This window comes from Chroicocephalus ridibundus, chromosome 4, assembly GCF_963924245.1.
Source record: "Chroicocephalus ridibundus chromosome 4, bChrRid1.1, whole genome shotgun sequence".
NCBI classification, from domain to species: Eukaryota; Metazoa; Chordata; class Aves; order Charadriiformes; family Laridae; genus Chroicocephalus; species Chroicocephalus ridibundus.
Genome location: NC_086287.1, coordinates 696,478 through 717,290, shown reverse-complemented (window position 1 = coordinate 717,290; position 20,813 = coordinate 696,478). Strand labels below are relative to the sequence as shown.

The following is a 20,813-nucleotide window of genomic DNA, read 5'->3' as shown; positions in this document are numbered from 1 at the left end:
TAGCTTGACCTAGCTAGTCATTTTAAAAGAAACATTATGGAAACTTCATCCACACTTGGCAAAATGTATTAAGACTTTTCATTGAAAGGGACCTCAATGGTATCAAGAATTGGCAATAAGAAATATTTTTGCCAGTATCTGAAGGAACCAGTCACTGAAGCCTGAAACAACACCACAGTCACACACCGATATTTAGTCTTCGCTGTTTGTGGCCACCCCAAAATCAGACCTACCTGCAAAGGTGTGGAGGGGTGAGGACCATCGCGTGCAGAAGCTGGTTTTGTGGTGATGGGAAGGTTTTATCACAGCACCAGTGTGACACCAGGGACATGGTCCCTGTTGCCTCTTGGATTAGCTCATGGAGGAAGGACAGCCAAGCCGCTCATGCCCTCTCCTTCCTTCGGCACTGGATTCACACACTGCGCGGCTCTGTGAAAGGGGCTCCTCGTTTCTGTTAAGAGGGTGGCAGCTGTAATGTGGAAGTCCAGCTGCCTGAAATTGAGTGTTAAATCACTTGGGTTTGTATTTAGCAGGAATTTTAATTGCATTATCTATTTCAGGGGGTTTCCCCATGGATTACTGGGTAGGAAGGGGCTTTGTCTTGGTTTTTCTGTGTGTTTATGACACAACTGAAATGGTCACTAGAGCAGAATTACCCTAAGGTATCCTTTGTCCCTGTGAAAGTTACTTGTCCACGTCTTATGGAGCTGTTTACCCTCTTTCTGCAGTCCCTGGGGAACTGGGGTCCCCGGCGAAGGTTAGAGGGACATTCACTTTACCTGCGTGGAGGACGACTCTCTGAAGACACCGTTTTCTGCTCGCCGACTTAAAAGGGAGCCAAGATACCAACTTTTAACCACCTAAACTTCAGTGAGAGCTATCTGCGCCCAAAATCACTTCCAAGGCAAGGGCCAGTAAATTAATAGCCGCGCTCAAAAATTTGTGGGAGTCAGAAGACAGGGTCTGTGGTGCCGTATCTCCCCAGCTGACGGCTGTATCCCCCTCGAAAGGCTGATGCTCGTTATTGCGCTCCCCAGCAGCCAGCTCTCAAACAGGAATTCCCAAGGGAAAAGATCCATTTGCAGTGGGCCCAGCTCCCATCCTTACCATATACAACCCTACTACCACCGTCCTTCACGCTTGGAAATTGTTCTTTCCTAAAGATTAGATGAGACAAATAACAAAACATGGGCTAGACCTTGTTTAATATGTTTGCGGGGAGGCAGTTGTCTAGAATGGTGAAGAGGATCCTGCCGGAATCCCTACAGAGCTGTCACGTACACAAAATATCACTCACAAGTGGACGAAGACAGAAAAATGAGGCCGCCACCTCTTCTTGTTTTTACATCATTTAGTGTTAGTTATTATTATTATTTTCCTAAAGATTCACCATGAACAAGCATGGGCTTGTTGTCTTTTTTTAATCTTCAGCCAGTGGTTAAACCTGGGTTAAAGTTAGAGACTTCTGGAAGCCAAGAACAGCAAAACCTGCTCCTGCCATCGGTCTGACTTCAGGGAGGAGCGGGAGGAAAACGCCAGCACCGTGCGGGATTTGGAGCGGTTTAATCTCTCCAGGCAGAGTCATCGCTCCGTCCCCTCTGTGCCCAGCCAAAGACAGCAGGATTTGGGGGTTTACTCTAAATCGAGATCCAGCTCCCGGGGATTCCTTTCAGGCCAAGTGAGCGAATCGAAGCAGAGCCTTTGGCTCCCAAGGAGTGTGATTTATCCACCAAGACAAACCTCAAATGCCAGCCTTTGAAATCAGCCCATTAGTGAACAGGTCAGCGTCCCATTAATCCACATCTGAGTAGCTAATATCACTTCCCTAAATGGGAATTCAGCATGTGGGACGTCTGTGTTGCCCATGGATACATTTTTGGCTGGATGGAGGAAGGACTGATCACACTGGATCCCACTTGTAGTGCAAGAAAGAATTGGAAAAAAAAAAGATGAAGTTCAACAAATGGTGAAAAGCACTGGCTGGGGCACGCCGGAGTTGGGGAAGGGATGCTGAGCTCTGGAGTTTTTGTCCCAAGGTGGGCAATCACCCTGTCTGTCCTCATCACGCGCTGTTAGAGCCACTCCTTTCTTGATCGGGTTGTTTTTCTTCCACAGAAACCCACTTCCAACAGACCTGGAATTCACCCAGTTTTCCCATTACCCTCAAAGTCAGTCCCTTACCCCCACGGACTCTCCTGGGGGAGCACACACGCAGCATCAGATGGGAGAAGCAGGTAGCACTTAGCACGTGTGATGTCCATGCACACGAATAGAGCTATCACATATTTCAGTTTCCCTGTATGGACTTTTTTTTTTTTCTTTAAATGCAAAAAAATCCCATCCGAGCAGAAGCTGATGTTCGTTCATCTCCTGTTCTGGAAAATCCACTCTCTGGCCAAGGCAGCACCTTTGAGCAGGGTGTCAGGGACCTGGAGATGCTGGATGTGCCACCTGAACACGCGCACGCTAACATTTCGCTGGGAAAAACCTGGAAGGATGGAGGTCGACGTTCTGCGTGGATGGATATTTGTACCAAAACTACATTTCCTCTATTGTAGAATAACAACAAATGATAAAAGATTCAAACAGTTTCTGCTGGGGAAAAAAAAATAATTCTTGGGAAAGTGCAAATAGGCTGAAATAGCCTCAAGGAAGAGCAACCGCATTTGGCCAGTGCTGCTCTGAAAGAGGTCAACTGTCCCAAAGCTGCGGCAGGCTGTGAATTTAGGAGGTTTTTACAAAAACCGGCACCTCTGCAAGGCTGGCAGAGTAGTTCCTGAGGACGGTGCCCCCGTCAAACACGCGGGCGCTGTTGGTGTCCAGCCACAGCTGCCCTTCCCCGGGCAGGTAGATATCTCTCCACGTTTGCCCTTTTTCTGTTATGGGGGCAACCAGGACCTGCAGTGTGGGAAAACAGAGAAAAAAAAAAGACATTTAGCACACAGAGGATTAGCCAGGATGTACCCCTGGCTGCCCCAAGGAAGCCACGAGGCTGAAGGGAGACACGAGCAACCCCAGAGCTCAGGAAGCTCATGAGCGTCCATCCACGCAAGCTGCAGGGGCCAAAGTTGGTACGTTCAAGATTTCCTGAATTGCAGCGAGGAAAAAATGATGCAAAGGCATTCATTTGACCGGGATTGGGATCATTCCTGCCTGAGGTAGCCCCTCGAGTCTATCTAACTCCTATTTTGGAAGACCTGCACTAAGAAAATCCATCAGAAATGCGTGTTTCCTACAAAGCAAAGCTCCTCCTCCTAGGCTGGGCAGGAGCTCAGGCTGGCCAGTCGCTCCCGGCCGCCGCGGGTGGGTTCAGGCTCACCCAAAGCAGCTTCTGAGGAGAGAACTGATGGCACAGAGTCATGGCGAGAGACATCCCTGTGCCACGTGGCAGATTTTGGGATTTGTGGAGGAATTGGGAATTTCTCCTTCCTCCCACGACCCTGTGCTTGGGAGGGCCGGGTTCAGGCAGACCCTTTGATACAACTTAATCAACGAAGTCAAATATGATCCAGTCTAAAACCAAGCCGAAACTTGTATTTCAATTGGAAACGAAGATGTTACAGGAGTGGGAGAAGAGTTTTAGCTCCAGGCTGCCCTGGGGAACTCTCCAGGGGACTCAACCCCCTTCACCCCACAAATCTTAGGAGAAAGATTTGTATTTTAGCCTCTCGGACTAATTCAGTGTTGCAGGTGATGTAAACCCTAGGAAAAGCTCAAGTTCAAACTCTACAAGATGATGTATACGTTCTCAAGCAACATATTCACATTTATCATTCTACGGACTCAAGGCTCCTTTGGAGATTCAAGGGATTTAGCTGCCCAGTGCCCTCCAGTCTTCATGGAAATCTCAGCTGGTGGCCTTGGCATATGAGTAATTGCATTTTTTTAAAGAGCATATAAAAATAAAAGCACAAAAAAACTTGCTTTTTGGTCACAACTCAGTGAGCCCCATTTGGACATGGGGCATGAGGAGAAGTGTGTTCTGCTCGCTCCTCCCCAGCAACTCAGCCAAGGTAATCCAGTCTCCAAAGAACATTAGAAATATTTTTTTTTTTCTTGGTTTGTGGGAAAAGCAGCCTTTTACATTACTGAGGTCCTCTGCCTGGTGATGGTGGGGTGGGGAGAGGGGTCCCTGAGGTCTTTTCTCACCTGACTAAAAAGAAAAAGCAGTTTCCAGTATTCCGAGAATATTTATTCCTAATAAATTATTTAACTTCAGAAAATGAAAGAGGTTTTCAGAGCCCTAAATTAAGAGTTTTACAAGGAAAGCAGAGATTTGCTGAAAAGGAAAAGAAAAACCCAAACCACAAACCCAGCTGCTTTGGCTTAAATTTAAATCTGCTTGAACGCTGAGGCTTTGATTTGTGTGTGTGCAGAACAGGGTTCACACGATGAAGAAAGAGGAGACGATAGGAAAATAAATTAAAACTCTAGAAAGGCCACTAAAGCCAAAAAAAAAAGGCTAAACAGCAAAACCGGAGTATGAAGTTTATGAATCAGTCACTCCTAAAGCTCACTTTTGGAGGTCCTGTGACAGCAAAGAGCAAGTGCTTGGGACTCATCCTCCCATCCCCGAGCGATGCTCCTTGGGCCACCCGGCAGCGTTGTCACGGGGGACAGCGTGGTGTCCCGCACAACCCGGGGGACACTTCCAGACCCTCCTGGCCTTTATGAATGTATTCGGCAGCAGGTCCTGGCTCCCCTGCCCCTTCCAGCATCCGCGCTTGCCAGGCGGTCGGCAGTGACAAGCAGTGACGCTGCGTCACCGTCACAAAACAGCACACGCCAGTATGTTTTGCTGAATCACTGCAACTTGTCTCTTCGCTCTTCTATTTCGGCACGCTTTGCTGGAAGCAGCCAATAGTGGCCAGCTCCACTTCCCTTGCCCCGGAGTGGAAATTTGCTCATGATGCTGGAATACGGTCGTGCAGCATCAAATCCAGTTTCAAGACCTCTAGTAAGGGATCAGAAACTCTTTGGCTTCCCTTTGTAGCCAAAAATCTGACATAAAACCCATTTACTGAGCCCTCCTGCTAATTTGACGGATATGTCATCCGTCTGGATTCAGGTCACGGAATCTTCAGAGTTGGGAGGGACCTCTAGAGATCATCTAGTCCCACTCCCCTGCTAGAGCAGGATTGCCCAGAGCACATCCCTCAGGGCTGCATCCAGGCGGGGCTTGAAAGTCTCCAGAGTAGGGGACTCCACACCCTCCCTGGGCAGCCTGTTCCAGTGCTCTGTCACCCTCACCGTAAAGAAGTTTTTCCGTGTATTTGAACGGAACTTCCTGTGTTCCAGCTTGTGCCCATTGCCCCTTGTCCTGTCGCTGGGAACCATTGAAAAGAGCCTGGCTCCGTCCTCCTTAAACCCACCCTTTAGATACTTGTAAACATTAATCAGGTCCCCCCTCAACCTTCTCTTCTCCAGGCTAAAGAGTCCCAGCTCTCTCAGCCTTTCCTCATAAGGGAGGTGCTCCAGTCCCATAATCATCTTGGTTGCCCTTCGCTGGACTCGCTCCAGCAGTTCCCTGTCCCTCTTGAACTGGGGAGCCCCAAACTGGAGACAGTAGTCCAGTTGTGGCCTCACCAGTGCAGAGTAGAGGGGAAGAATGACCTCCCTCGACCTACTGGCCACAGTCTTCCCTATGCAGCCCAGGATGCCATTGGCCTTCTTGGCGACAAGGGCACACTGCTGGCTCATGGATAATTTGCTGTCTACCGCCAAGGTCGAATGTCTGCTGCCAAGAGATCCGGGTTAAGGAGATCTGGGAATAATGGGTGTACAAACGACAGCCTGAAAAGTCAGGTTCCAAAGCAGGGCTATCCTCCCAGCCCAGAGTTTACCCCCCAAAAAAGCCTGGGGCACAACTGAGGGGTGGAGAGGCTTCAGCCGTGGCCCAAAGCACGTTCACTGCACCCCACAGCCCCTGCTTGCGCTGGGGGAGGAGGCTCAAAAGGTCTAGCCCAGTGTCCTCGGATCATACTGGGGCAGAATCACCCTGTGTATTTTCCAGTAATTTCATATTAATGACGCTCCAAATTGCACCAAAGCCATTTTTGGAGTGTGTTTCTATTCGTCCAGCTTCCAAAAGCCAGCTTGGAACTCAGAACTTCCCCTCTCTGGGCTCTCCCGCCACAAGCTCAGGCACTTTTGGAGGCGGGGGAGGATTAAAAAAAAACAAGTCAGACAAGCTTTTGGCCAGCCTCATATCATGCTTTATCAGAAATGCTTGGCCCTGACAAGTTTATGGAGCAGACGCCACATTTTACCCTATTTTAGGAGCTTTCAGCCAAGCCATGAGTTCACACCTCCTGGGAGATGGGATTGAAGCTGCTCCGGCCTTTTTTTTTCCCCCCTCCGAGTTTGCAATATCTTACTGGGAAGCTGGTCTCACTAACGCAGACCACATTTCTGCCTTGGCCGATACAACTACATCGGGGATTTTTCAGCTCGAGTGATTTTGGGGGAAAAAAGTAAGTTTTAGCTTGCTCGCAGTAACAGCCGAGTCCCAATTCCCACCATTCCTGCTGGAACGGGGGCTCTGCAGTGCGTTGGGACAGGGGAAACCCCGCAGCTCCCTCCAGCCTCTGCGCTTGCACGACATCCCTCTAAAATCCATTTGTGCCGAGGATCTGTATTTTTAAAAACATCCCACCTGGTTATTTGAGCTCTTTGCCTTTTAAGAAGCAGCAGAAGGACGTTTTATTTTAGCAATTGTCTGCAGTGAAAGTATCCTCTAAAAAAATAAACCAACCTATTCCTTAGTGTGAGGAAGAGGAGGCTGAGGGGAGACCTCGTCACTCTCTACAACCACTCGAAAGGACGCTGTAGAGAGGTTGGGGCTGGTCTCTTCTCACAGGTCATTAGCGATAGAACGAGAGGGAATGGGTTCAAGCTGCAGCAGGGGAGGTTTAGGCTGGACATTAGGAACAAATTCTTCCCAGAAAGAGTGGTCAGACCCTGGAATAGGCTGCCCAGGGAGGTGGTGGAGTCACCATCCCTGGATGTGTTTAAGACTCGTTCAGATGTGGTGTTGGGGGATATGGTGTAGGGGAGAACTCTGTAGAGTGGGGTTGGTGGTTGGACTCGATGATCCCAAGGGATTTTTCCAGCCTAAATGATTCTATGAGTCTATAAATTGAAACTGCAGAATTTGTGGTAAGAAACTCAAGCTTGGAAGTCAGGTATTGCAGCATCTCTTGGAGGGCACAAGCAGAGCCCGAATAGATAATTCTGAGCACAAGATGCTTTTTTATTAAAACAAGAAAAACTCCCTCTGAGCTTTGCTTTTGGGTTTTGGATGTTTTTTAGGATGATGCTGTCCTTATTATTAGGCAGCATCCCCACGTGGAGACAGCCCGACGCGTTGCTGCAAAGTGAACGCAGTAGTATGAACAGAGGATTATGCTTTTAATAAAAAAAAAAAACAAAACCAAAACACCCTGTAGGAACTGCCAAGATCTTGAGCTGCTGGGATGCTGCACCCAGGCTAAGTAGGAGGGACAAAGATGAAGTGATGCCACCACGAAAAATAAAAACCCTCCTTACAAAAATGGGAGGATGAGACACGATTTGTTTTAAGAAAGGCCTTTTTCAGAAGACCCGAGTTGTCTTTCCAAGACCTTTTTGATTTAAAGCAGCCATAAATCACGTGATATGTCATGCCACGTACGTGCCAAAGGAACACTTCCCAAGCTGTAATGGGAGGAGGGGGATGTGTTTGCAATGAGGGCGACAAGAGACTCCCCCCTACACAAACCACAACCAAAGCATGAAAACGCCAGACTTGCAAGGAGTATTTACAGCATGAAACACTGAAATCTGAAGGAGGAGGAGAAAAGAAAACTGCAGGGAAAGAGATGCCAGCCATGTTTAAATGTCTACTCGGAAAATGGTTAAAAACATCAATCCATCTTAAACAAGCCACAGGTGTCTTGATAATATTCACCTAACTTGCGGTGGCCTTGTAAATTTGCTGGGCTCCATTCAAAACACTCATATGGGCGGAATAAACCCTGACTATAACTGCCGGGGGGGTAAAGTAGAGATTCAAGTCAATAAATCCCATAGGCAATACATGGATGGGCAAATGCAACCAGGACATTGATGCCAGCCTGAATTTGGGCCCAAGGTTCTGTCCTCTCCAATGCTTTGTATCTGTTGCAGTTGATTAGGATTGAAAAACCCCAAAAAGTGGCTGGAGGAGCTCCCCGAGAGGGCCGGGGAGCTGCACGTTGGGCTGCCCCTTGGCTAATGCAGGTGGGCAACCTTGGGTGAAGAACCAGGCTGTAGCTCCAAGGAGCGGGATTAACACCGTGAAAAGAGGGCAAAATTGAGCAATATTGGCCATCAGGAGGCGTCCTCTGGCAGAAAGGACTGAAAAATACCCCAAAAGTAAAAAAGAAAGGAAAAGAAGGCTTGTCGACCCTTCATTTTGAAGAAATCATCAACCTGAAGGAACCAACAGGGTCCATCCACCCTTTGGTTTCAAGCAGCCTTTGAGCTGTGCATTCAGGTAGGATGCAGAGAGGTGGGTGGGTGAGCGCAGGGGGCACCTTATTGCCCCCAATTACCCTTTGAGGGAGTTCAGCCTCTGCATTTCCTACCTCATCTCCAATGAGAAATTCGTCCTCTATGGTGAAAGCGGTTGGATCTGTGGGGCTGAGCCACCACGCTGGCCGGAAGATGGGGTACCCCAACCGAAGCCATTCCTCGCTGTATTTTATGATGAGTGGCACAACGAAGTCCCGGTGCCTCTGTATGCATTGCCGGGTAAGATTCAAGACCTGCGGGGGCGGAAGGAAAAAAAACCCATGACAAGGCCTTCATCCAATAAACAGCAAAGCAAGACGAAATATAAAATAAAAATAAACGTATATATTCCCTTGGGAAGAGAGAGCACTGAATTGCGATGTCCTGGTCAAGTCATGGCAGCCAACAAGGCAGAAACAGGGTTGATAGAATGGCTTTATTCCCATTTAGATGTGGAAGCTGGGGATCGCAGCTGGCAGGTGATACCACCTGGGGTGCTAACGTCTCTATCCACAGCAACGAACGCTTTTGCTGCGTTTTTAATTTAATGACTTCTCCCCCCGTTCCCCAGTTTTAAGAATTACTCTCCCCTCTATTGCCCTAAAGGTGACATCCCTGGGAAAATGCCTCCAACTGTTTAAAAAGATCTTGAATGTGAATCTGAGCCTTCACTCTACTGTAGATATTAACTATTTGATCACACTGTAATTAAACAACTCCGGCAGCGAAAGGGAGGGGGAGAGACATGGCAGTTGCTGTCATTTCCACAGGCGTTGTGGACACCAGCCCCACGGTTGCTCGTAGCTGAAGAATAAAGCCAGGGAAACTCACGTTAATTTTGCAGCAAAACCACTGCTGCGAGCCCGCGGCGGTCTGGTGGCTGGGGCAGAGGGCAGGGTTTGTGGGCAGCAAGAAGAGGACAGTGATTTTTAGGCTCAGCTTTCCCCAGTAGGGACCTCTGTGGCTTTTGGGGGTGTTTGTCACGTAAGGGCCGGGGGTACGCACCCAGGCGTCGCAGCAGAGCCAGGGCGGCGTGCTGAAGGCCATCACGGGGAGGAACGTCACCAGCTGCAGCCACCGCACATAGAGCTCCGGGTCCCCTGGGGTGTCACCGGCCAGGCTCCCTCCTGCCGGGGACAAGTGATGGCGGGATGAGTCCCAAAGGACCCACTCTCCATGTGGACAGGACACGGTACCCCATTGCAAAAGGAGCCCCGTTCTCCCCTCCCATGTTTTTCTTCATAGAATCACAGAATGGTTTGGGTGAGAAGGGACCTTAGAGATCATCCAGTGCCACCCCCTGCCCTGGGCAGGGACACCTCCCACCAGCCCAGGTTACTCCAAGCCCCGTCCAACCTGGCCTTGAACCCCTCCAGGGATGGGGCAGCCACAGCTTCTCTGGCACCCTGGGCCAGGGGCTCACCACCCTCACAGCCAAGAATTTCTTCCCCATATCTCATCCAAATCTCCCCTCTTGCAGTGTAAAACCCTTCCCCCTCATCCCACGGCTCCCCTCCCTGATCCAGAGTCCCTCCCCAGCTTTCCTGGAGCCCCTTGAGGGCCTGGAAGGGGCTGGAAGGTCTCCCCGGAGCCAGCAAACGTCAATCAGCCATCCCTCTCCGGCCCTTTTAGGACCGGGCGTACTGGGGGTAATGTCTCAGGAGTTCTTAAATTTTAGCAGAACATCGTAAAAAGGGATTTCTCTCCTGCAAAGAAAAGCGTTGGGAAAATGCTGGACTTTCCTGCCACTTTGATGGGCAAAGACGAAGCATTACGGGGAAAATACTCCTGTAATTTGGATCCCTCTAAATTCATAGAGAAAAAATTGGTGGAGAAGCAGAGTATTGCTAATTAACCAGAAACATGGACTGGAAGGGGATTCCAGTTCCCCTCCAAAACACCACAGAGGGGCTTGGGAAGGACAGGAGAGGATGGGATGGGACAGGGAAAGGGAAACGAAGCCCCCAGGGCTGGAGCGTCCCCAGGACCCATCGCTCTGAGAATCTGGCAGAGCTTCCCCTAGAAACGGCACAGAACACCCCAACGCCGAGGGCTCACCCAAACCATCCACGAAACCCCGTTTCCCCCAGAGGCTTTTCCCCTCCCTTGTGTCTCCAAAGCTGTGGTGACACAACCCGATGGACCACAACCCGATGGACCACACGTCCCAGCAGCACATCCCAGAACCCGCCCCACGCAGGGGATCTGCTCCCTCATCCGGCCCCGCTGCAACAAGCCCATGGGTTCAACATCTCCTCGGGGAGGGAACTGGCAGGCTGTGGTTGCCTAAGCCTTGTTTTCTAGGAAAAACTGGCTAAAAAGAGAGTCCAAATTGAAAAATTGCTCAACGACCCCCTTTTTCAGGGCTGTCTTTGCAGCTCCGCTCTCTGGGTCTGATGCCTCATGTGCAGCCTCTGCCTGCTCGGGGCACGTTTTAAACACAAAGAACCCGGTCACCTCCAAGAAGAGCGGAAAAACGAGCTGCTTGGCCCCCGTTAAAGGATTGTTTCTCGACTTTTATAATTTTTTTTTATTTTTTTTTTTAAGGATTTCTCAAGCCGTTGTTCTTTGGAGCAAAAAAGCAAACTTGGAGCAGGGCTGCTGGTGTTTTAGGAATATCCGTTTCCCAGCCAGGAGCCCGGACAGGCTGTTTCCCAGCCGCGGGCTTCCTCCCTGCCTTCGCCGGGTGGGATTTGGCTCAGGCAGAGCCACGGGAGGCGGCCGCTGCCCTCCGCCTGCGGGCAACCAGCTCTGCCAAGGGCATCCCCAGCGACCCGGCTGCCTACTAAAATTTAAAACATCTTTTTTTTTTGTTTGTTTTCAATTCCTCAGCCGATGCCCTAGTGACATTCAACCCAGTCAAGTCGACACGGCAAAAATTTGGGTACCGGGAACGAAGTGCTTCATGCCTCCCTACAGCACAGCCGAGCCGGAGCGCGCGCACACCTCCCGCGCTCCTCCCGCCCGAGCGGCCGCTGCCAAAGTCTCTGCAGAAAAGCCAGAGGTAGTGGAAAAAGCAGGAAAGAAGTTATTACCTACTGCGTCGGGGATGAAGAAGTTGTAGCCCAAGAGGCTGTAGTGCAGCACGGAGGGAATGACCCCCTTCAGCCCCGCGTGGCTCCAGTCGGAGCGCAGGGGGCTCATCTGGACGAAGAGCGGGAGGTGACTGGATCTGGGGGAGACAAGCACAAACCCAGCGTCTTCAGATGGATCGCAGGAGCCAGAGCTCCCCGGCTGTGGTCAGATAGGGGTTTCTCCAACCACTTGGCATCTCCCTTGGAGGGGGATCGGTGCTCCTCAACAGCACTCCCACCCTACCGAGTTTGGCACCCCCAGTCCTCCTCCCTCTCCCCAGATCCCCTACTCAAAGCTTTCCTTCTCCTGGCCTGATCCCACGAGGGCCACAATTTGGTGGCAGCACAGCCACGCTCTGGGTTGTCGCCACACTGACCCTGATGGGAAAACGCTCACAGAAAACACACCCGCGGCACCGGCTGGGGTGTCCCAACGGCACCCTCAGCCCCGGGTCCACGCGGTTCCCCAGACCCAAAGCACGAACCTCCTTGTGACAGGGGTGGCCTGGGGGACGAGTCCTGCGGGGAGGATTTCTCCTCCTGGCTTTCATTTGTGCTCATCTGTTTCACATTGAGCAGCTCTTATTCCTGACAGCGGTTCTATCCGGAGGAAAACATTATTTTCCCCGTGTTTTTTTTTTTTTTTTAATTTTTTTTCCCTGTAGCATTTCTATGCCTTGGGTTTACTCGGGAGGGCAGGGGGTCATGTCATCAAGCAGCCCGGTGCTGGAGGCAGTGTTTCTGGTGGCCAAAAATGGTCAAATCTGGACCTTCGTGATGAGCTTTGGCTTGAAAAATGGTCTGGAGCTCATCTAACCGAGGGGGGTTTTTGGTCCGAGTCTTCTTACTCCTGGAGTTTGGGTTCCTCCTCAACTTCCCACCCATCCGCTGACTCCCCAAAGGTCTCCCAGGGACACTTCTTCATCTCAGGAGGTGCTAAGGCCAAAGCGTTGTTTATGAAACACTTCTGGCATGGAAACTGCCCACCAGGAAAGGTATGATCCCAGACAGACTGAAAAATGGTCAGAAAAGGGGCTATTTCCAGTACTCTGGTTTTGCAGATGGCTGAGTAAGAGCCCGTCACTGCCTCGGCATGCAAAACTTTGCGTTTTCTTTGGAAATGAACTATTTTGAAGTTGCTTTCTCATGCAATTTACCATCAGTGCCTCATCCACAACATGAAATAAGTCATTTTGGAAACAGCCCGCGTATCGGTTTGCATCTGCCAGGCATAAGAATAATGGGGGAAAAAGAACAGTAATAGTTTTTGGTGCCTTGAACCAAAGGGTTTCGAGGCACGTTACAACTCTAATTAGCGTTAACCCTGTTGTGGGCTATGCAAGCATGAAAGGTCAGAACACTGCAGTCGTCTGACACTACGAGCAACTACGGGCACAGGGGTTTGGGCAGGGCTCCAGGGCTGACCCTCTCCCTTCTGCAGAAGGGGCAGCGACCCCAGGCTTGAATGGCCGTAAGTGACAAGATGCATTTTTACTGCACCTGGCGTTAACGCATTTAGGCATTTTTATGCTCCGAGACATTAAAAAAAAAATATTAAAATGCTCCGAGAGAGGAGGAGGAGATGCGAGAGTGACCCCTCCTTACATATCCCCCCGGACCACCTCCGCGCTGCTCCCCTGGGTGCTGAGCATCCCAAGGGCACGGTTAAAGCATCACCTCAGACACAGAATCACAGAATGGCAGGGGTTGGAAGTGATCTCTGGAGATCATTACGTCCACCCCTGGCCAGAGCAGGGTATCTCAGGTTATCAACCATCTCCTGCAGCCGTCGGCGCCAGCGCAGCATCTCCTCCGCGGTACCCACCTGGCGCCGGCGCTGATGATGGTGGTGTTCCCCAGTGTCGCCAGTGCCGCCGCCAGCGCCGCGGTGTACCGGTCGCCCACCAGCTCCGCGGGAGGCGGCACGGCTCGATCCAGGAGGGCATTGCCCTCGGCGCCCTCGAACACCACGTACGCAGCCCCCAGCGCCTGCCGCAGCCGCCGGGCACGTGCCAGGAACCAGCCCAGCGCCGCCTCGCTGGTGACGTTCAGGCGGGCACAAAGCTGCCCCTTCCACATGGTCAGCAGAGGGATCTGCAGCAGGAGGGGGGAAAACCAGCTGTTAGACCCAAAAAACATCCCCCAGCGCTGGTGCGTGAGGCCGGAGGATGCCTGCGCGGCTCAAATCCCGCCGTACCGCGATTTGCAGCATCACGGTGCAGCGCATAAAGGTGTAAGCCCTCTCTCACCCCCCTCAAAACCCCCCAGCCGATGGCAGACTGGCACAGAACCACAGAACTGCCCGGTTGGAAGAGAAGGGACCTTCTGATCATCGAGTCCGACCATCAACCCAACACTGAGAAAACCCATCACTAAACCATATCTCTAAGCACTGTGTCTACCCGCCTTTTAAATATCATCGAAATGATTGCGAAAAAGGGAATTGGGGGGGGACTTTCTGAATAACAGCAGCTTTTAAGAATATCTTTTAGAAGTGGAAATTCGAAAGCTGCTTCTTTATGGAACGGGAGAAAAGCGGCTCCCCCAGGCATCACTTTGCCCCCAGCGCAGGAGGACCGGGCTGTCCCTCCCTGCGGGCATTTGTTCAGCTTTAATTTTGGTTTTGGGTGGAGCAGGAGGCCCGGGGGGTGGAGGGGGGTGCGGTACCGGGGGCTGCAGGCTCAGCCAGTAGCCGTCCGTCTGCCCGTGCCGCAGGGAGCGCAGGAAGAGCGGGGAGGCGATGCTGGTGTACGGCGACAGCGTGATGGAGAGCTGCAGCGGCGCGACCAGGGACGGGTCCCAGGTGCCGGCCGAGTCCTGCCGCTTCCTCGGCTCCGGGGGGACGTGGTCCTGCAGGGGAGGGACGGGCAGGAGAAGGGGTTTGGTGTGAGCGGCAAAGCCACCGCGCGCTCGGTGTCACCGCCTGCGCGGGGTGACACTCCGAACCGAGCGTCCCTCCTCGGGGAGGGGAGCACAAGCGGGCGCGTTCGCGTTTCACACGGAGGGGTGTCGCGGGCCGATGGCAGCTCTCCGTCCGCCTCTCCAGCCCGAGGCCGGCAGGACGGGACGTACCGTGGCGGCGAGGACGGCGGTGCAGCGCTCGCCCAGGGCCAGGACCCCCTCCTGAAGGCGATGCCGCTTCAGTCTCTTGGCCAGTGACCTCAAACCTCGCTTTATTTTGGCGGCCGAACCCTCCGGGCCGTGGTACTGCCAGATGGGAGACCTGTGGGGGGGAAAGAGCTCGGAGCGGGGGTCGTACCTTGTGCCGGCACAAGATGCTCAGGGCAGTGACCGGGACGAGGAGCAGAGGGAAGGGACATCTCACCCCAGGAGGGCCGTGTCCGGCATGGCCCGCGCCGTCCCCGCCAGCTGGGTGCCCACATGCCGGTGGGCGGCCGCCATGTCGGGGCTGAGGCAGAGCCGGTAGCCCAGCGGCACCGCCGCTCTCCCCGCCGGCGACTCCAGGCAGAAATGCCGATTGCTCTCCAGCGAGAGGAAGAGGGGCACGTCGGGCGCCACCGTCACCGTCACCCCTTTGGGGAGAGAAGAGGAAAACGTGTCTCAGCAAAGCGCCTGGCTCCTCTCGGTCCTCGCGCCAGTGGCCATGGGGACAGGGGTGCGCGGGGCAGAGCCTAACTGGTGCTGGGACCTCCTGGAATGATCCCGGCACACAAGCAAATCTCCACTCTCTACCTCCACTCTTCCCTTTTAACCTCCAAAATGCCTTTCAAGGGCTGGATTTGCTCCATTTCTTGCCTTTTTGCTCTGCATTCAGCTTAGGCAGCGGCTTCAGCTTCCTCAGTGCAGGGTGGCTGCAGGTCAACTGATTAATTTGGGGGAAGAAGTTTGGCGTTCTGCAGAATAATCCAAATATCCACCCAAAAATGGCAGCGGCAGCTGAATTCGCAGCCACATCCAGCATCCCAGGGGAGTGCCGGGGACCTGGGAGCTCGGGGTGAAGCCACCCGAGCGGCGCTGGAGGATGTGGCGCTGGACACGGATCTCTGCTTACAAAAGAGAGAACCAGACACACCAAGAGCGTGGGATTTCCCTGGGGGGACTCGGGCCACCCCCATCCTCTCGGGCACCGACTCGTAAACACAGCTGAGGTTTAATGTCACGGCCTTTTCCACAGGGATGGGGCAGCGTGGGACCCGTCCCTCCTCCCCCGCTGCCAGGTGTCACTGCGTTTGTGGGATAGTTCAATCTCGGAGGCGCCCGCCCTGCTCTTAAACCAGTTGTTTTATAGACGAGGGGAGGGATGGAGAGCCACCGGGCTAAAGCAGAAGGGCGTTGGACGGGGAAGGTTGCAGTTAGTTACCTGTGGAGCCTAAGAAGTACCTCTCCAGGACTGGCCCGTAGCCGTGGGGGCTCTCGCCGAAGTCGCCGCTGACGAAGGGCTGCGCTGGGCTCTCGGCACCGTTGAGCGGCCAGCGCTGGGCACGGACGCTCGCCCCTCCGTACCAGGAGACGTTGGCCATGGAGAAGCAGTCCTGCAGCCAAGAGAGCGGCATCAGGTGACGAGAAACGCCTCGGGGGAGGATGGACGGGCGAATAATTGCATTTGGAGAGGGGAAAACCCCCGCCTGTTGCTCCAGTGTTGTCAGAGCGGTCACAGAACGGGTCTTTTCCCAGGGAGAAGAATCCCAACCCCATGAGATTTGGGGGTTTTCTGCAGAAAGTGGGCGCTCGCTCTTTGCTTTCCGCATCTAAACTGGTAGAAGGTGCTTGGGTTTAAAACTTTTCCTCCACCAGAACAAGAGCTGGACTTCCAGGTACCAAAAAATGCAGAAATTCTGCCCAATCGCTTGACTTCTCAGCCTGCGGTTTAGTGAAGTTGTCAAATGGTGTAAGAGTAGGAAGAGAAAAAAAATAAATTGCAGCAAGAGTCAGTGGTGCAAGTTATACACTTTGTTTACCTCGAATAACATAAAAAGAGTCTTAACTTGCTAATTAAAGTCAAAGACAACATTTTTTCTTCCTTTTCCCCTTAAGCCCCTGAGTTCAACATGCGGGTGGAGGAATATGAAAATCCCACCGCAGGAATGAAAACTCTGTGGCTTAAAAATCACAGTTTCCTTTAAAATTAAAAAAAAAAAACACAAAAAAACAAAAAAAACAAAACAACAAAACCAACCCAAAAAAAAGGGGGGAAAAAGGGGGAAAAAGGGGGGAAGAAGGGGGAAAAAGGGGGGGAAAAAGGGGGGGAAAAAGGGGGGAAAAAGGGGGGGAAAAGGGGGGGAAAAAGGGGGGGAAAAAGGGGGGGAAAAAGGGGGGGAAAAGCTCTCCTAGCTGCCTTCCGCAGCGTTCCTGGGTGACCGTGCTGCCCTCCCCAGTTGCGTGCACGCAGGGAGGTGTTTACCCTCCATGAGGGCCCATCTCCACGGCACCGCAGCCTCCCCGGGGTAAACGGTGGGTTTCCCGCTGTCTCCCAAGGCAAAGCCCCGCTGTTCCCGCGGGGCGGATAATGAAAAGTATTTCCCTCGTGAGACCCAAAGCAATTTGGGTATTTGGGGCACTCCTAGGGCTGACGGGGCAGCGGAGCAACGAACCGTCTCTGAAAGCCACCGGTCCCGGGGCACATCCCCGTCCTTCACCCGCCTCTGTCGGGAAACCATCCCTTCTCGCTTCCAGGCCTCCGAGGCTTTCCCCTTTCTGCCAGCGCGGGGGATCAGCAGGGTTTAGCCTCCCGCGTGACTCCACGGCCGGGGACGGGCCTCTCCGAAAGCCCGGGGGCTCGGGCCTGGGGGGACGGACCCCGGCACCCCCAGCTCAGCCGAGTCCAACGGATCCCCGAGCCCCATCCCGCCACGGGGGCAGCGAGAGGCTCCGTCTCACCGGGGTGGGGAGAGGAGACGTAAATTATTGAAGTGGAAACCCTGGAGGCTGAGAAGAGCTGTACCAGGTGTCAGCTGAGCGAGTTACACCAGCTGGGAACGGGGGGGGGAATAAAACCCCATTCTTAACTCTTAAATTTCACTGGGTCATATTTTCCAATAGTTTGGTTTAGGGCTTTTTTTTGTTTTGGGTTTTGGTTTTTTTTTTTTGAAAAGTGGGAAAAGCTCTATTCTAGCTTGCGCATCCTCCCAACCGCCCCAAACCGATGCCAGCGAAGGAAACCAGCCCCACGCGCAGCGCTTGAGTTCAGGCAACAGCTTCCACCGGCCCAACGCGATGCCAACAGGCGATTTACGGCTAATGGGGAAAATTCCCCATCCCCGCAGGATCCCACCCCGCTGCCTCGCCTGTCCCGAGGGCTCCCAGACCACGCTCCGGCGGGGTTTTTCCTTCCCCTCCCCAAGGCTGGTTTTCAGAGTCTGCTTTTATTTAACCGAGGGAGAAAACCGGGAAGGATACACAAAAAGAAAAAAGCCACCATAAATTTTTGCAGCCGCAGACGTGGCTGAGGCCCGTCCCGAGAGAGCTGCCACATTGTGCCTGTGGTCGGAAGGGACCTTTCCGAGCTCCTCGCGTCCCTCGCCAGCATTGTGATCCTAAGCTGTTATTTATTCGGTCTCTATATAAACAGGGCTCTGCCACCCCGGGGTCACCACTGCGGCACCGGCAGGCGGCGGCCGCGGCCCCTCGGTGTTTTGGGGGCTCAGCATCACGGCACGAGGCTTCCAAGGGGGCTTTTCCCACCCGGGACCTTCCGGCTACTGGAGGCTTTGGCAGACCCCGAGCATGGTGCGACCCCACAACCCTGCGGGGACATTGTGTGTTCAGGCCAGATCCTCCCCCCGCTTTGGCTGGTTTTACCCCAAAGGCCGCGGCGCGGAGCAGGGCGCGGGGGTCCCCGTTACCTTCAGCGCCACGTCGGGGCGCAGCGGGGTCCAGCGGACGCCGTAGCACTCGGTGCCGGGGGCCGGCGGGGGCTCGAGGGAGACCCGCAGCTCGGCGTCCTCCTCCCAGGCGTAGCAGAACTGCCCACCGTCGTGCCAGCAGCGGTCCCGCGGCGGAGGGGGCTCGGCGGCCGGCACGCCGCCCACCGCCACCACCGCCGCCGTCCGCCCCGCCGGCAGCGCCCGCAGCAGCAGGGCCCCCCGCCGGCGCTCCCACAGCACCCCCCCGGCGCGGCCCCGCAGCACCCACTCCTCCGGGGGCTGCTCCAGCGCCTGCCAGGAGATGATGCCGATGGTCATGGCGAAGAAGACGGCCACGCCGAGGCAGCCCAGGGCACCTTTCCAGGGCTCCGTCATCTCCCTGAAGCCCAAGGTCCAGGTGGCTTCGGGGATCTGGCCGGTGGGGCGGGCGAGGGGCATGGTGCGATGGCGGGGGGATGCTCCAGCTCCTCTCCCTCTCCCCTCCTGCAGCAGCACAAGGAAGAAAGCCCTCCTCTTGGACTGCTCCGAAAGAATATTAAGAAAAAAAGAAGAAAAAAAAAAAAAGAAGAGTTTAAAAGAAAAAAAAAAGAAGAGGTTAAAAAAAAAAAAAAATGAAGCCTCAGCTCTTTTCTCCTCGCAGTAACCCGAAGGTAAGAGAACTCCCTTTCGCAGCCTCCCTCTGCTCACAGCCGCCGGCAAATCCCGCTGCTGGGCTCGGTGCTGGCTGCGGCAGCAAAGCCCCCACGGCGGGGGTCAGCTCAACCCCGGGCACGGCCGGTGACACCCGGTCAGTGTCACCAAACACCGACCCGACAGGGACGAACACACGCGGCCGAAGGCCAGGGAGGGGAGAGGGGGCAGCGCCGGAGCCTCCGCGGCGCTTTGGGATGTTCCTTCTCGGTTTGCAGAGCAGCAGTGAGTAGCTGGGGGGGGCAGAGAAAATATCGCAGGGGTGGTTAGAGAAAGGCAGGGGGTTAATCAGCGCCGGGTTTCCATCCCCCTTCCTTCTCGCCTGTAGAAGTGTTTGATAACTCCCAGAGCAGGGAGAAGGAGCCACCCGTGTGCCACCTCTCCCCGGCCCAGCGCGGCCACCCATCGCGTCCCCCTGCCACCCCCTCCCACCACCCCGCGGCTGTTACCTAAAGGCAGGTGAAGAGATGCTTCAGCAGCCCCCAAAAGTGGTCGTCGGTGGCCGAGCACTCACGCCCCGATTATTTTTTCCGCCCTCGCGTCGGGTTTTTCCTCCTCTTTCCCCGGGAGTCGTTTTTCCTCCCGGCCGCGTCCGAGACCTGCCCAGCCGAGGCAACCTGATCCACACCAACCCAGCAGCGTCACCCGAGAGGAGACACGGCCTGCTCCCTCCCACCCTGCGCCTATCCTCAGGTAGGCACATCAGCAACAGAGGCAGGAAATTAAAAAAAAATCATTTTAAGAAGCATGTATTTATATGGGAATAATTTCAAAGGGAGTTTTTGCAAAGCTAGTGAGTTGGCTCCGGCTGAGCCCTTACTACACACCTGCGAATCCACACACGAGAGCGCCGTGGCAGTGCTAAGCCTCCCCATTCCGCCGCTTTGGCTGTTTTGGTTTGTTATTATTGCATTCTGGGGGATTTTCTCGCTCCCAGTGAGCTGCGGGGGCTCCCTGTGCGTCACCCCCAGGGCTGCGGGACAGGGTGCTGCCCGCACCCGGGGGCTGAGCTCCCGTGCAGGGGCAAGCGGCTCCCTGGGGCTGTTGCCATCCCTAACGGAGCAGAAAACTCTGGAAATCTGGGATTTCCACCCCCTTTCTATGCCCCATGCACTCATCGCGCCAGTCCTTCCCCCTGCCTGCGGGTGACTGGGGAAGACCCACATTGTGCGACCAATACCACAACCCGACGGCTGCCAGGCTGTAAAAAAATAATAATAATAGAGATTTTAATGAGTTTCGCCATCCTGCATCCGGGCAAAACCCCGACAAGCCCAAGCCCTGAACCCAAAGACAAAAGCACTACTCACCCCAGGAGATGCTGCTCTTTGGGAGGGTCTTGGCGCGGACGAATCCACCCGGAAAATCCTTGGCCGTGGCCCAAATAAGCCCCTGGAGGGGCCTTTCCCACAGGCGCCTCCAGGATTAATTTCTCATTTCAGCTGGGGCAGCATCCAGTATGGGATGGAGGGGGAAAAATAGGTCGGTCCTATCGGGACAGGCATCGCCCAGCTGCTGGCGGGGGGGAAAGGTGGGATGCGGGATGAGGAGAGAGGAGGTGGCAGGATTCACCGAAAGGCGAAGGATGAGGCGGGGGCAGCGCCGTCCGTCCCCAAAGGGAGCGGGGATCACCCGGGAAAACGCTCCCAGCTGCCAGGCCAGAGGAGACGGCAGCGAACAGCAGGGGATGGAG

General features: G+C 54.0%; 1 protein-coding gene across 1 annotated transcript; it reads right to left on the bottom strand.

Annotated features, from left to right (window-relative positions):
• Nucleotides 1-1,282: 1,282 nt before the first annotated feature.
• LOC134514581 (SITS-binding protein-like) lies at nt 1,283-19,734 on the bottom strand. The gene is made up of 11 exons (XM_063332569.1): nt 19,570-19,734; nt 18,410-18,949; nt 15,928-16,099; nt 14,932-15,139; nt 14,679-14,829; nt 14,274-14,456; nt 13,432-13,700; nt 11,568-11,704; nt 9,538-9,659; nt 8,607-8,786; nt 1,283-2,898 (listed from the first exon to the last, which is right to left on the bottom strand). Exons 2-11 carry the CDS (start codon nt 18,866-18,868, stop codon nt 2,725-2,727), a joined length of 2,055 nt encoding a protein of 684 aa, XP_063188639.1. The 5' UTR covers nt 18,869-18,949; nt 19,570-19,734; the 3' UTR covers nt 1,283-2,724.
• Between the last annotated feature and the right edge of the window lie 1,079 nt (nt 19,735-20,813).

What these genes read in the sequence shown, in the direction of transcription:
- LOC134514581 (XM_063332569.1), bottom strand. Translation starts at nt 18,868, where the DNA reads ATGCCCCTCGCCCGCCCCACCGGCCAGATCCCCGAAGCCACCTGGACC. An exon ending in GGCTCTGCTGCGACGCCTGG is followed by an intron (nt 8,787 to 9,537) that starts GTGCGTACCCCC and finishes CCGCCCCCGCAG; the next exon opens with GTCTTGAATCTTACCCGGCA. An exon ending in AATTTCTCATTGGAGATGAG is followed by an intron (nt 2,899 to 8,606) that starts GTAGGAAATGCA and finishes CCCACACTGCAG; the next exon opens with GTCCTGGTTGCCCCCATAAC.